Genomic DNA, 13,146 nt, shown 5'->3' with positions numbered 1-13,146 from the left:
GCTATCTATTGGAGCGGTAGTATGAGCCCACCATTTTTCCAGCGACCTTTGCAATGGATTTGATGTACGTGTTCCATTTCAGATCAGGAGTAAAGGTCAGACTCAAAGTTTGTCAAAATATGGCGCCTCCCCAAGACGAAAGCCATTCATTTCAATTGATGCTTTAAAAATATCTCTGAAATCAGCCCTCCCTAAAAATCTTTCACACTAACCTGAAAACCTGAAGTGTGGGTTCTCCAAAAATGTTAAAGTATAAGACTGCACTTGAGCCTAGCACAGCCCGGTTGTCAGTCGATAACATTAAACACTTGGCCATCCTCATCTCTCATCTGTTGCTCTTTTCTTCCCTAACTATGATGCAGATGTTGTAAACCATGATAAAGCGATAGGTGTTGTTTGATGCTGCATCTAGTTTATTGGTAGGGGTTGATCTCTCCCAAACAGGACATATTACAAAGAAATGGCACGTGCCTAAAGCAGTATAATTGTGAAAAGCTAAGATTTCTGTTAAATACTTTAGACAATGTCAGGTTTAAGGACAAGGCAATCAGCTCATCCCTTCCCCCCCCATAACCCATGCATCACACACACTTTCTCTCTTAAGAATTGCGTTGTTTATTTCTACTTTTAACTCCATTTATTTTTCTCTCCTTCATTTTTGCAGTCCACCCCGGAATTTAGATTCCAGAACGGAGATCAACATTGCTGGTCAGAAATTTAATTGTGATGCCGATGACTTGGAGATTCTCTGTACACTCGGCCGTGGTGCATATGGTATCGTGGAGAAAATGAAGCACCGACCCAGTGGTAAAATTATGGCAGTTAAGGTAAATTTAGCTGCCCTAAAAAAAAAAAAGCTAATATTGTACATATCTGTTATGGAATGAAGTTCTCCGAAAAAAAATTTCACTTAATCAAGTATTTATTTATTTATTTTATTTATTTATTTTTTTTTTTTCACAGCGAAAAAACAATTTATGATACTGAGCAAAAGGTAGTCATGTTTCGATTTTTAGGAAGAAAAGCTAGTATTAAAGATGGGGAAGGCGTTTTAAGCTGAGTTATCTCCCCGTGGCATGTTAAAAAATTCAAAGATGGCTACCTTCATTGCACTCTCATAAAAACATGTTTTTCCGCTGTAAAAGAAACCAAAAAAAAAAAACTACTCGATCAAATTAAGTGAAATTTTTTTAGGGGGATCTTCAGTCCAAAACAGATACAAACAATATAACTTTTTTTTTTTTTTTTTTTTCTCAATCCCCCCACCCCCCACCCCCGGCCCCCGATATTTTCATTTTTTAATGTCTGGACTAAACTGTACAAGTACCCAAAACAGTATATTAAATCATGTTGATTAAACACCACCTCCCCCAAATAAAAGAACTAAAAATGTTCCGGATATTGGACCCAAGTTTTTTGAACTCCAGATTAATTCGCCTGTTCAAATCCCCCCCCCCCTCCAAAAAAAAAAGAAACTGTTATTTTTGCACATCGACTGCATTTATATAATTCTGCTGAATCCACTATACATACTTACCTCCCACCGTCACTTCTTTGTTGTTAACATTCTATCTATATATTTACATTCTTATTTGCTAATAATCACTTTCTATTTATTGGGTTACTAAGCTGGCCACCTGGCATTGCCCAATCATACAATATGCTTAAATATGATATTTTAATTTATGCAGATTGCATACGTATTATTATAAAATCAGTCCTCTATTGATTATTATATATTAGCATGGGTGCCCGGCATTACCCAGGTGTTTTTGGAGGTATGTGTTAAAAAAAAAAAAAAAAAAAAAAAAAAAAGTGGTAGTAGGCAAACAGGCAGACTCGAACCTGTGCTGCGAAGGAGGAAAAGAATGTGAAAAAAAACCCTAAAAGCGTGACATCTTTGCTGTTATAACCCATTGCCAAACCGGAAGTGGCGAAGGCTAGTCAATCGAAAAGAGGGGATGACTTTTGAAAATATCGGTGAAAAAAAAGCGACCTTCCTCCTAGTAAAAAAAAAAAGGAAAAAAGAAAAGAAAAAAAGTGCCCCGCTAAGGGTGAAGGAATTAATGTTTTTAGCCGATTTTTTTTATATCTGTCGTCCGAAAGTTCAAGGTTTAAAATGATACCGGTTTTGTCACGTCCCGACGCAGCTGTTGAAAGTTTTAGGCACACATACAAACATGTATACATACATTTAAGCAGACAGGCGAGGTTTATATTATTACTGGGGGGGGGGGGTACACAGCGTTGCCCAGGTGTTTGGAGGTGTGTGTGGTTTTGGGTAAATCAAAACCCCCAAGTGTTTGTGTCGGGCGGGTGGGGGTAAAATAATAAAAAAAAAATTTTGGTAGGTAAGTATGAGGATCGAACGCGAAGCCTTGAAGCTAAGTTGGAAATTATAGTGTGTGGGGAAAAAAAAAGTGCGACGTTAACCATTGGGCCACCGCAAAATACAAACGGAAACACGTTTGAATTTATTTAACTATTTAGAATTGGCAGGTGCACGTTTTAATGACTTAATGAGGTCAACTTTGACTGTGGGACAGTATTTTATTTACTGTGTGAACGCTTTTTTTATTTTTATTTTCCAAGATATTGGGGGGGGGGGCAGCTCCCCATAACAAGGGGATTGTCCAAACTGAATAGCAATTGTCTGATATAAGGAAAATATTTCCACATTGATCAAAGCTGATTGCTTTCGGACATTTCTGGCGATGGCGACCGGAAAAATACCGCCAGAATAGGTGTCGCTTTTATTATACGAAAAAGCCTAATCCACATGCGGTGAGCGAGAAATGTTGAATATTTATCTTTTCAAAGTCAAGCAAATTTAATAGACAGGCGACCTCCGTTGTTAACTCGTAGATATTATGATTTATATGTGATATAAGAAGTTGTGAGCCGACTGACCGCTTCTCGGAAAAAAAGCCTTTCTTGGACATACACAAAAAAAGGCGAACATACATACACACATTTTCGCTTTTATATATATAGATATATTAGGAGGAATAATTTGTCTGGATTTTTCACAAAAAAAAAAAATGATGTTGTCCATCAAATTCCATCTGTGTTTGTTTACAATAGCATGTCAGCTGATATTTGGGCTTGACGATGAATGCCCTGGAAAAGTCATTTCTGATTAATGTTTAGTTTTAAAATATGCAAACAAAATGATTTGTGGCGATTTTAAATGGCCCCTCTTTATCATAAATTGAACTCCTTCAAAAAAAAAGATTAAAATAAAATTGTGAGGCATACCCGGGCTTGAACAGGGGATATCTCAGAATGACAATAAATCTTTTCTTTTTTTTTAAGAAATGATTTGCTGAGATTTTATTATTTCTTTTATCCGGTGTAACATAAAATATTCCCTTGTAAAAATTCTTTTTTATCTATAAGAGAGAAAGACTATTTTTAAGATCGGATTTTTTTCGATTTCCGATACTTATCTGATTAATTTCTATTACAAAACATTTCTAAGAACACTACCAGACATATAAATTAGGTTTGTGTGAAATTTGTGAAAGATAGGCTCAGTCGTTTTGGAACTTTTGAGGAACAAACTCACACACACACACACAGTGACTTTTATATAATAGAGGTTTAAAAATACATAAAACGTGTGTGTATATATATATATATATATATATATATATATATATATATATATATATATTGATTATAAGGATTAATAATTATAAATTATGAATCAGTTTCAACAGGAAAAACAAAGTCAACTTGAGTGTACGATCATTTCGGAAATGATATTCATTTTATTTACAATTAACAAAAATCATTGAGAATAATTGTATTTGGATATTCGTCCCCTCATCAGCACAAAGACGGGGGGGGGCGTTAAGATACCAAAATAAAATTAGTTTTTTTTTTTTTTTTGTATTTAAGTCAAAAACATGCACACAAAATTTTAATGAACAACTTAAAACAAATTTCCTAATGAATCTCAATAAAGACTATCCACCTAACTTACAACAAAGTTCTATAAAATTAAATATATATATATATATATATCTCAGAAGATATCTGAAAATAATAAACCTCTAAACTCTTCATAGAAAACTACATATTATACGGAACAGTGAAGGGGTGAGATTTTATTGCTAAGCGGGTTTGTTGGAGATATGTACGTTGAGGAGGTACAAGTGCAACTGTGGTACCTTTTAACACATGTACTATGTACATGTGTCACGGTTTCCAGATTATAAATTATTCAATTGGGAGATCCTATCAGAGGGTGGGGGTCGGATATAGACCCTAATTTAATGTTCGTAGTATGTTATCACCATCTGTCCTCCTTTTTGATAAATAGGATCTCCCAATCACCGAAGATGCAATTAAAAAAAATAACAAATGTTGCTTTTGGGCTGTATGTGAAACTAAAATATATCTTCTTGCTAGGATCCAATGGTAGTATCTGTTCTGTCTAAAGATGATGTAATGATATTGTGGGGTTTCCATTCTTGCCGGGCATCCATACAATGGAAATAACAGACTCCTATAAGGATATTTGAGATAAACCATAATAACCAGATCTATTCTGACACTACATTAACCAGATTACTTAGATAAATACTTTTACAGTTTTAACAAAATGGTTACAATAATATTGTTGGATCTCCATTCGTACTGAATGTCTTCAGAATGCCCAACAGCAATATATTGCATACTAGTGTGTGTGTGTGTGGGGGGGGGGTTGTCCGTGCTCGTAAAATACTGTTAAATATTTTAATAGTCAATTAAAAAAAAAAAAGAAAGAAAAAAAAAAGGGACTTCGCTTGGGGGTCATCTTATGGTAGGTGCGCCTAAGAAAGACAGGAGAAAACGTTATTAAAAAAAAAAATGTAATTTTTTTTCTTTTTTCCTTTTTTTTTAACATTTTTGCATTTTCTTTTTCTTTTTTCATTTCTTTTCTTTTTTTTACATTTTTCTTCTTTTTTACATTTTTCTTTTCCTTTTTTTTACATTTTTCTTTTCCTTTTTTTACATTTTTCTTTTCCTTTTTTTACATTTTTCTTTTCCTTTTTTTACATTTTTCTTTTCCTTTTTTTTACATTTTTCTTTTCTTTTTTTTACATTTTTCTTTTCTTTTTTTACATTTTTCTTTTTTTTTTTACATTTTTCTTTTTTTTTTTTTACATTTTTCTTTTTTTTTTACATTTTTCCTTTTTTTTACATTTTTCTTTTTTTTTACATTTTTCTTTTTTTTTTACATTTTTCTTTTCTTTTTTTTACATTTTTCTTTTTTTTTACATTTTTCTTTTCCTTTTTTTTACATTTTTCTTTTCCTTTTTTTACATTTTTCTTTTCCTTTTTTACATTTTTCTTTTCCTTTTTTTACATTTTTCTTTTCCTTTTTTTACATTTTTCTTTTCCTTTTTTTTACATTTTTCTTTTCTTTTTTTTACATTTTTCTTTTTTTTACATTTTTCTTTTTTTTTTTTACATTTTTCTTTTTTTTTTTTTACATTTTTCTTTTTTTTTACATTTTTCCTTTTTTTTACATTTTTCTTTTTTTTTTACATTTTTCTTTTTTTTACATTTTTCTTTTTTTTACATTTTTCTTTTTTTTACATTTTTCTTTTTTTTACATTTTTCTTTTTTTTTTACATTTTTCTTTTCGTTTTTTTTACATTTTTCTTTTCTTTTTTTTACATTTTTTCTTTTTTTTTTACATTTTTTCTTTTTTTTTACATTTTTTCTTTTTTTTTACATTTTTTCTTTTTTTTACATTTTTTCTTTTTTTTTACATTTTTTCTTTTTTTTTACATTTTTTCTTTTTTTTTACATTTTTCTTTTTTTTTACATTTTTCTTTTTTTTTTACATTTTTCTTTTTTTTTTACATTTTTCTTTTTTTTTTACATTTTTCTTTTTTTTTACATTTTTCTTTTTTTACATTTTTCTTTTTTTTACATTTTTCTTTTTTTTTTACATTTTTCTTTTTTTTTTTACATTTTTCTTTTTTACATTTTTCTTTTTTTTTTACATTTTTCTTTTTTTTTTTTACATTTTTCTTTTTTTTTACATTTTTCTTTTTTTTTTACATTTTTCTTTTTTTTTTACATTTTTCTTTTTTTTTACATTTTTCTTTTTTTTTACATTTTTCTTTTTTTTTACATTTTTCTTTTTTTTTTACATTTTTCTTTTTTTTTTACATTTTTCTTTTTTTTTTTACATTTTTCTTTTTTTTTTACATTTTTCTTTTTTTTTTACATTTTTCTTTTTTTTTTATATTTTTCTTTTTTTTTTACATTTTTCTTTTTTTTTTACATTTTTCTTTTTTTTTTACATTTTTCTTTTTTTTTTACATTTTTCTTTTTTTTTTACATTTTTCTTTTTTTTTTACATTTTTCTTTTTTTTTACATTTTTCTTTTTTTTTTACATTTTTCTTTTTTTTTTACATTTTTCTTTTTTTTTTACATTTTTCTTTTTTTTTTACATTTTTCTTTTTATTTTTTTTTGTTTCTTTTTTAAACATTCTTTTTCATTTTTCTCTCCAGAGAATAACGGCAACAATAAACGATGAAGAAGAGAAGCGATTATTGATGGACTTAGACGTTTCTATGAAAAGTGGTTCATGTATCTATACAGTGCAATCTTATGGAGCTTTGTTTCGAGAGGTAAGTAATCTCATTTTGAAGTTTCCTGACAAAAGAAATTTCTGCATAATCACGCTGGTGTTTACTCAGTACCGGCAATCTCCTTTCGCATTGTGTTCTGCAGTCCTAAACGTGCTGATGTTCCTAAATTTTATGCTTTCCATAATTAGCTTAATAGCCTCTGTCTATTGCTAACAGTTTTTATGACCATGGCTTTATTAAAAAAAAACAAAAAAAAAACGAGAAAATTGTGTGGCTTAATAAAGGAAAAACAAATAAATCGTCTTCCTACTACAACTGAAAAGAATCTTTCTACCTCCATGCAACATAATTTCTAAGAACTTCTCATCTGTGGAACATGTTGCCACAAATTCATTCCCTGATGACCGCAACATGGTCATCTTCAAAACTAATGTTAATAAACATGTCATAAAGTGTCCTCATAAGTCGTCAAATTTTATTCATTGCATCTTATTATTTTCAATTCTCTCACAGTATTTATCCTTCAATTTATAATCTATCTAACCCTTATCCTTGAGTGGCTCTAAATCTTAGTAATACCTGTTAAGACATCTGGTACTACCAGATCAGGCTGTCTGAAGATACTGGCTTCTTGACCAAAAAATGTACTAAATATTGATGTTTTTTTTTTTTTTTTTTCTCCTTTCCCTTTGCAAAATTTGATCCTTTTCTGCAAAAACAAAAACAAATTTTCTCTACAAAACAACCAAACCAAACACCATTAATAAATATCTAAAAATATAAACAACTTGAAACCTAAAATCTTTTTCTAGAAGGGGTTGATATACCATAAAACAACCAAACCAAACCTCAAGTGCTAATTCATAAAAACACAAAATTATTCAAAGTTTACACCTTCCATATGACAAGCCTATGTCTCTTTCTTTTAGTGCCTGTTTTACAAGTTCTTTAATGGTAAGTACTCTGACAAACTGAAGCTCATGTACCCTCTTGAAGTAAATACTCCTGACAAGTAGCAAAATCTCACCCCTTCACTGTAGAGATCCCTAGATGCCGGAAAGTCTTTTACTCAAATAGTTGAACTACTAAACTTTGGAATTCCCTCCCGGATCCTTGCTTCCCCGACTGTAGTAACATGCTGAAGTTCAAGTGTCATATACCAAAAATCATGTAAATTGATCAAGTAGTAAATGGGAACTACAATATAAATATGGTAGGAATTGTTGTTGAGTTATGTCCCTTTACTTCTTGATAGTTTTTTAAAATTTGCAGGCGAAACAGTCGCCCAGATGATACTCATAAAATTTGATTTTCTGATTCAAAAATAAAACTACTTGATTAAATTAAGTGATTTTTGGAATATGATTTATCTAGTTTGCGTGTCCGTTTCATGTCGCCTGTTCTCTCTGCTTATCTGGCTCTGAAACAAACACGTTCCAACACAAACGACGCGCAAATCTCTGCCTTTTTTTTTTAACGAATGAGTTTTTTATTCAGTCATCAGATGATGTTATCCTAATCGAACCTTGTGTCGCTAGTTCACGAACTTAAGATAGGGTGGTGTCTATCTCGCTATGATCTCATTTGTCGTGAGCATCTTATCACTTGTAGGAAAAATTTGTCTGCCCATCTTCTGGATACAGAGACCGGTTTTCCAATCCATTTTTTTCTGTCATCCAAAATAGACTCCTTCTCGATACCATAAGAATCGCGTTCCACGAAAGACATTGACATTGCAATCAACACATCATGCCACATCAACATCTGCTGGAATCATCTCATTATATTGTTGTGACATATTACACAAACAACTTACAGCTACGCTCGCTACAAAATCCATTTGAACTTTATAATTTCTGCTGTAAAACAATGAGCCATGATTCTCAATTCTATATATTGCACTAGCCACAACTGCTAGTCTGTCTACGTAGGTTCCATTATCTTATAGACCCACTTCTTATACAGTGCGCAAAATGTTTCAACGAAATTACATTTTTTTTTAACAAAGTGTTGCCACTCCAGAACTTGTTTACTTTGGACTTGAAGACAACCATATTGTAGTCAGCTGGAAAGCAAGGAAATGGAATGGAGATCTACAGGCATGGAGTTCTAAGAAAGAAACTTTGTTCATGGAATCTACGTTTAGGTTTAGGCACAGATGAAAAAACTGGAGGAAATTATTGATAGTGGTTTCAGCTAGACGAATGTTTTTGTGAAAGTTTGGCAAGGAGGGACCATAGATTGGAGCTCAGACGAGCATTTGCCATGAAAATAACGATAGAGCAGAGACAGGCTCGCAACGTCTCTTATATGGGAAAGAGGTTGCAGGGAAGAGAAAAGAGCATTCCCTACGAGCCTACGAAGTCTATTTTGAACTCAGTCAAGGCAGGATAAGATGCTTCCAGCAGCTCCTGCCCAAATGTGGCAACAGTACTCCATCATTTAACATACTTGGCTCTTATAGAGGTAGAGAATTGCATCGGTAGTGAGATATCTACTGGAACAGTAGAATGATCCCACCATGTTACCAGCAACTTTGGCAACAGATTTGATGTTTGTGTTCTATTTCAGATCAGGAGTAAAGGTCAGACCCAGACGCTTGTCAAAACATGGAGCCTCTCCTAACATCCTTCTAATTTCTTTTTTTTTTTCAGGGTGACGTTTGGATATTAATGGAAGTTATGGATGCCTCGTTAGATAAATTTTACAAGAAAGTTTACACAGATACAGTTATACCAGAGGATGTTTTAACTATTATTGCTTCGTCGGTAAGTATATTGTTTTAATGACGTATAACTTTTACTTATGTTGAAGAGCTATGAATATTTTATATTCTGACCTTTTACGTTTTTAGTAACGTACTTGCTCAGGTATCACAATTTTATGAATAATGTATCGGAAGAAAAACCATTTATTCGTATTATTTAGATTCGTCGGACTACTGTTCTCATCTTGAGTGTCATTTTCACAACATTTTGGTTGATGTAACCTCCGACATTCTTCAGGCGTATCTTGTCGAACTTGGAATGTTTCTGTTGAACTCGGGAATTTGGACGGAATTTTGAACGAAATCCTGCATGAGGTTAGCATACTCTTGTTCCGTCAGGCATGACTGGATAGAGGTACTAAATAATTTGCAATTGTATTTTTCGGTCGCCCACACTAAGAACGGCAGATGATGGGAACAAAAGGCCAATGTCCAGTTGAGATGACGATGGCAAGTTGGACTCTGTCAAGGGTTGGACATCTCCCAAGAAAGATAGGAGTCGAAGCAGGGCGAGTGTAGCTCAGGCTAAAAAGAAAATCGCTGGCGACTGATGTGACCCGACAGCTCTCAACAGACAACGTTGGGGGGTCCTTATTTGTACGTTGCGCGACACTATCATACACATAGCTTAACTCATCTTGTGTTATTTATCACAGCACAAATTACACAAATCACGCACAATGATTACCGAGGGGTCGATGTGTCATAAAACCATATACAGAATCGGAACCTCTGAGGAAAAAATGTGGAATTTGAATGCTACCTTTGACGTTTAAAAATAATCTTGTGATTTTGAGGGACGGAATCATTTCCACATGACCACCATCTTTAAAAAAAATAATATATATATATATAAAACAACAAAGAAAATGAAGTTTATCAGCAGAACAAAGACACAAGTTGTTCACCAATACACACAAAGGAGAGCTGAGTTGTGGTCGTCAATGAAGGTGTGACAGTAAATGAGAACATTAGATCAGTTAATATTTTAGAGTTAGTTCTACATGTGCCAATGAGTTTTACGATAGTTAAGAACGTTTTTGTAGAGAATCTTGATTGATGTTTAATAACTGGATTGTGATTAATGCAAATCTGAAATATTTGAATTTTTAAATAACAGGTTGTGCCCATATTATGCTTCTGGGAAACTAGTGTCGGGACGATTAATTGGAATCGGAAAAATTGGAGCTTTTTGAGGTATCAGAATCAAAAAAATTTTTTTGCCTATTTTCCGATGCCAATACTGCTTGTAGTTAATAATAAAATAAATATTCATTGATTTTTAAACTTCCAGTAAGACTAAAATCTCCAGATCACAACCCCCACAAAAGTGTGTTTTTACATTTGAGAAAATATATGCACATCTGGGATGTGTTTTTGTGGTAATCGGGACAAAATAACACTTTTATAGTAAAATATTTAGAGATTCATAAAGAAACGGAATCGGTAATTGTATCGGAATTGGGAAAAATATTAGAATCGCCCGATCACTACTAGAAATCCTTTAAAATACATCAAACAAACTGAAATTTATATTAATTTATTTTTTATTTCGGACTATTATTCTCATCTTTATTAGTTGTTTTTCATCTTTTATTGGTTTGTTTATTCACAACGTTTCGGCCAACTATTCCTCTGGTCTTCGTCAGGTGGTAACCGCGACGGATAGGAACTTCGAATCTCCTAACTGCATTCTCAGCCATCACTGCCATCTGTAGTTGTTGTCGTCTCACCACATTTTTGGCCAAGTAAACCTCTGGCACGCTTTGGATGGGATTGAAACTGCTATCTTCAGACAATGTTCATCTGGAACTGTAGAGATTCAACGTCTCTATCAACGGATGGCAGTGACGGCTGAGAATGCAGTTAGGAGATTCGAAGTTCCTATCCGTTGCGGTTACCACCTGACGAAGGCCAGGGGAATAGTTGGCCGAAACGTTGTGAATAAACAATCCAATAAAAGATGAAAAACAACAACTAATAAAGATGAGAATAATAGTCCGAAATAAAAATAAATTAATATATATAATGCTCATCTCAAAAATGAATTCCAATTAAGGAATAATATATAAACTGAAATTTGTCAAATAATTAATTTCTAATATCAATGATATAGCGTAAGCATTTCATTCATTAAAATTTTCAACTTGGATGTTTATGTTGTAAAAAAACAACTGAAAACTATTAAGCCTACCCTGTTGATGCCTTATTCGTGCAAAGACGCATACTTTTGTGTATCAAATTGAAAAACGAATAGACATGATGGTAACCTAATTTCAAAACAAAATTATTAACGACTTGGAAAGAAGAAAGATTGGATCACATTTAAAATTCAACCATGTTTAAAAATTATATAAAAAAATCAAAAAAAAATCTTAATGATGTATTTACTCGTCACGGAAGGAAGATATCATATTCCAAAATTCACATAAAGTGATCAAGTAGTTTGTTTTTATGAACGATGTTGGATTTACGACAGTTGAGGACCGTTTGGAGTTAGACAGGTCATGGCTCGGACCAGATCAAGAGAACTTTAAGAGATCAAGATGAGTTGACATCAACTAATGAACACAACCATAATAGAATGTAAATATAAACCTTAGCGTGCAGAAGATTGATGGTGTCACTCACGCGCCCAGAGTGCAACTGATATTTGCAGAATCTGTCGAAGTTTGTGCTTTTGCTTTGTTTTTTTATATAGTTGTGAACTTGTGCGCGACCCCCCTCATCAGTCGCCAATGTGAGAGACAACACTGGGATCAGCGTTTGTTATCGAGAAGGATAGCATGCGGTCTTACAAATGTGACCCGTGTCAAATTCCACACTAGCTATTTTTTGCTGATAGTTTTTTTAAAGGTTTTATTTTGGAGAGAATTTATTCGCTCAGGAGAGATGAACATTCTCTTAACTAATTATTTATCTCCTTGAATCTTTGGGTTACATTGCGTTTAGTGATTATCAAAGTTTCCCACAGTATTATCGGTGATGTGTCTTGTATTTGCTCCCACAGATTGATCTGAAAATCTTTTTCTCTTAGCAAAAAAAAAAACAAAAAAAAACGTGACATCATTACTTTCACCTCGTGTTCTGTTATGTGAACATTTGATCTGCTGTTCCGAACCTGAACCTTATGTCACTTATCTTTGATTCACCTCTGGAAATGACCCTTGTTCAAACTTTATACTAGACTAGCAGCCTGCCCGGTCATAAAATACACATAAATATATTTTAATTCATACAGAAACTGAGGCGTGTATGCGAGTATTATGTTTTTCCTAAACAGTTTAATTCTTGCAAGTAAAAAAAATAAAAAAATAAAATAAAAAAAATACTCATGGTAAGGAGAAAGAAAAAAACTAAAAAAAATAAAAAATAAAAAATAAAAAAATAAAAAAAATACTCATGGTAAGGAGAAAGAAAAAGACTAAAAAAAAAAAAATAAAAAATAAAATAAAAAAAATACTCATGGTAAGGAGAAAGAAAAAGACTAAAAAAAATAAAAAATAAAAAAATAAAAAAAATACTCATGGTAAGGAGAAAGAAAAAAACTAAAAAAATAAAAAATAAAAAATAAAAAAATAAAAAAAATACTCATGGTAAGGAGAAAGAAAAAGACTAAAAAAAAAAAAGAGATTAGGCATTAGAGAAGTCACAGCCGTAACAGTGAGGAGTAAAGCTTAAAACCTGAAACAGGAGTTTCTTATGTTCCTTGTGACATGTAACCCTATTAAAGATAACGTTACAATATGATGTCTTCCTGAGACGAAATGCACCTACATTG

General features: G+C 32.0%; 1 protein-coding gene across 1 annotated transcript in view; it reads left to right on the top strand.

Annotated features, from left to right (window-relative positions):
* The window catches only part of LOC145266619 (dual specificity mitogen-activated protein kinase kinase 3-like), a 90,761-nt gene that overhangs the window by 58,987 nt on the left and 18,628 nt on the right, over positions 1 to 13,146 (top strand). Inside the window, exons 3-5 of the mRNA XM_080122525.1 lie at positions 665 to 827; positions 6,518 to 6,637; positions 9,253 to 9,366. Coding sequence (XP_079978651.1) covers positions 665 to 827; positions 6,518 to 6,637; positions 9,253 to 9,366 — 397 coding nt within the window. The remainder of the gene's footprint in view (positions 1 to 664; positions 828 to 6,517; positions 6,638 to 9,252; positions 9,367 to 13,146) is intronic.

This window comes from Euprymna scolopes, chromosome 41 (assembly GCF_053919585.1).
Source record: "Euprymna scolopes isolate OS-2025 chromosome 41, ASM5391958v1, whole genome shotgun sequence".
In the NCBI taxonomy this organism is placed as follows: domain Eukaryota; kingdom Metazoa; phylum Mollusca; class Cephalopoda; order Sepiida; family Sepiolidae; genus Euprymna; species Euprymna scolopes.
The sequence above is the reverse complement of the archived record's forward strand: the minus strand, read 5'-3'. Positions and strand labels throughout refer to the sequence as shown.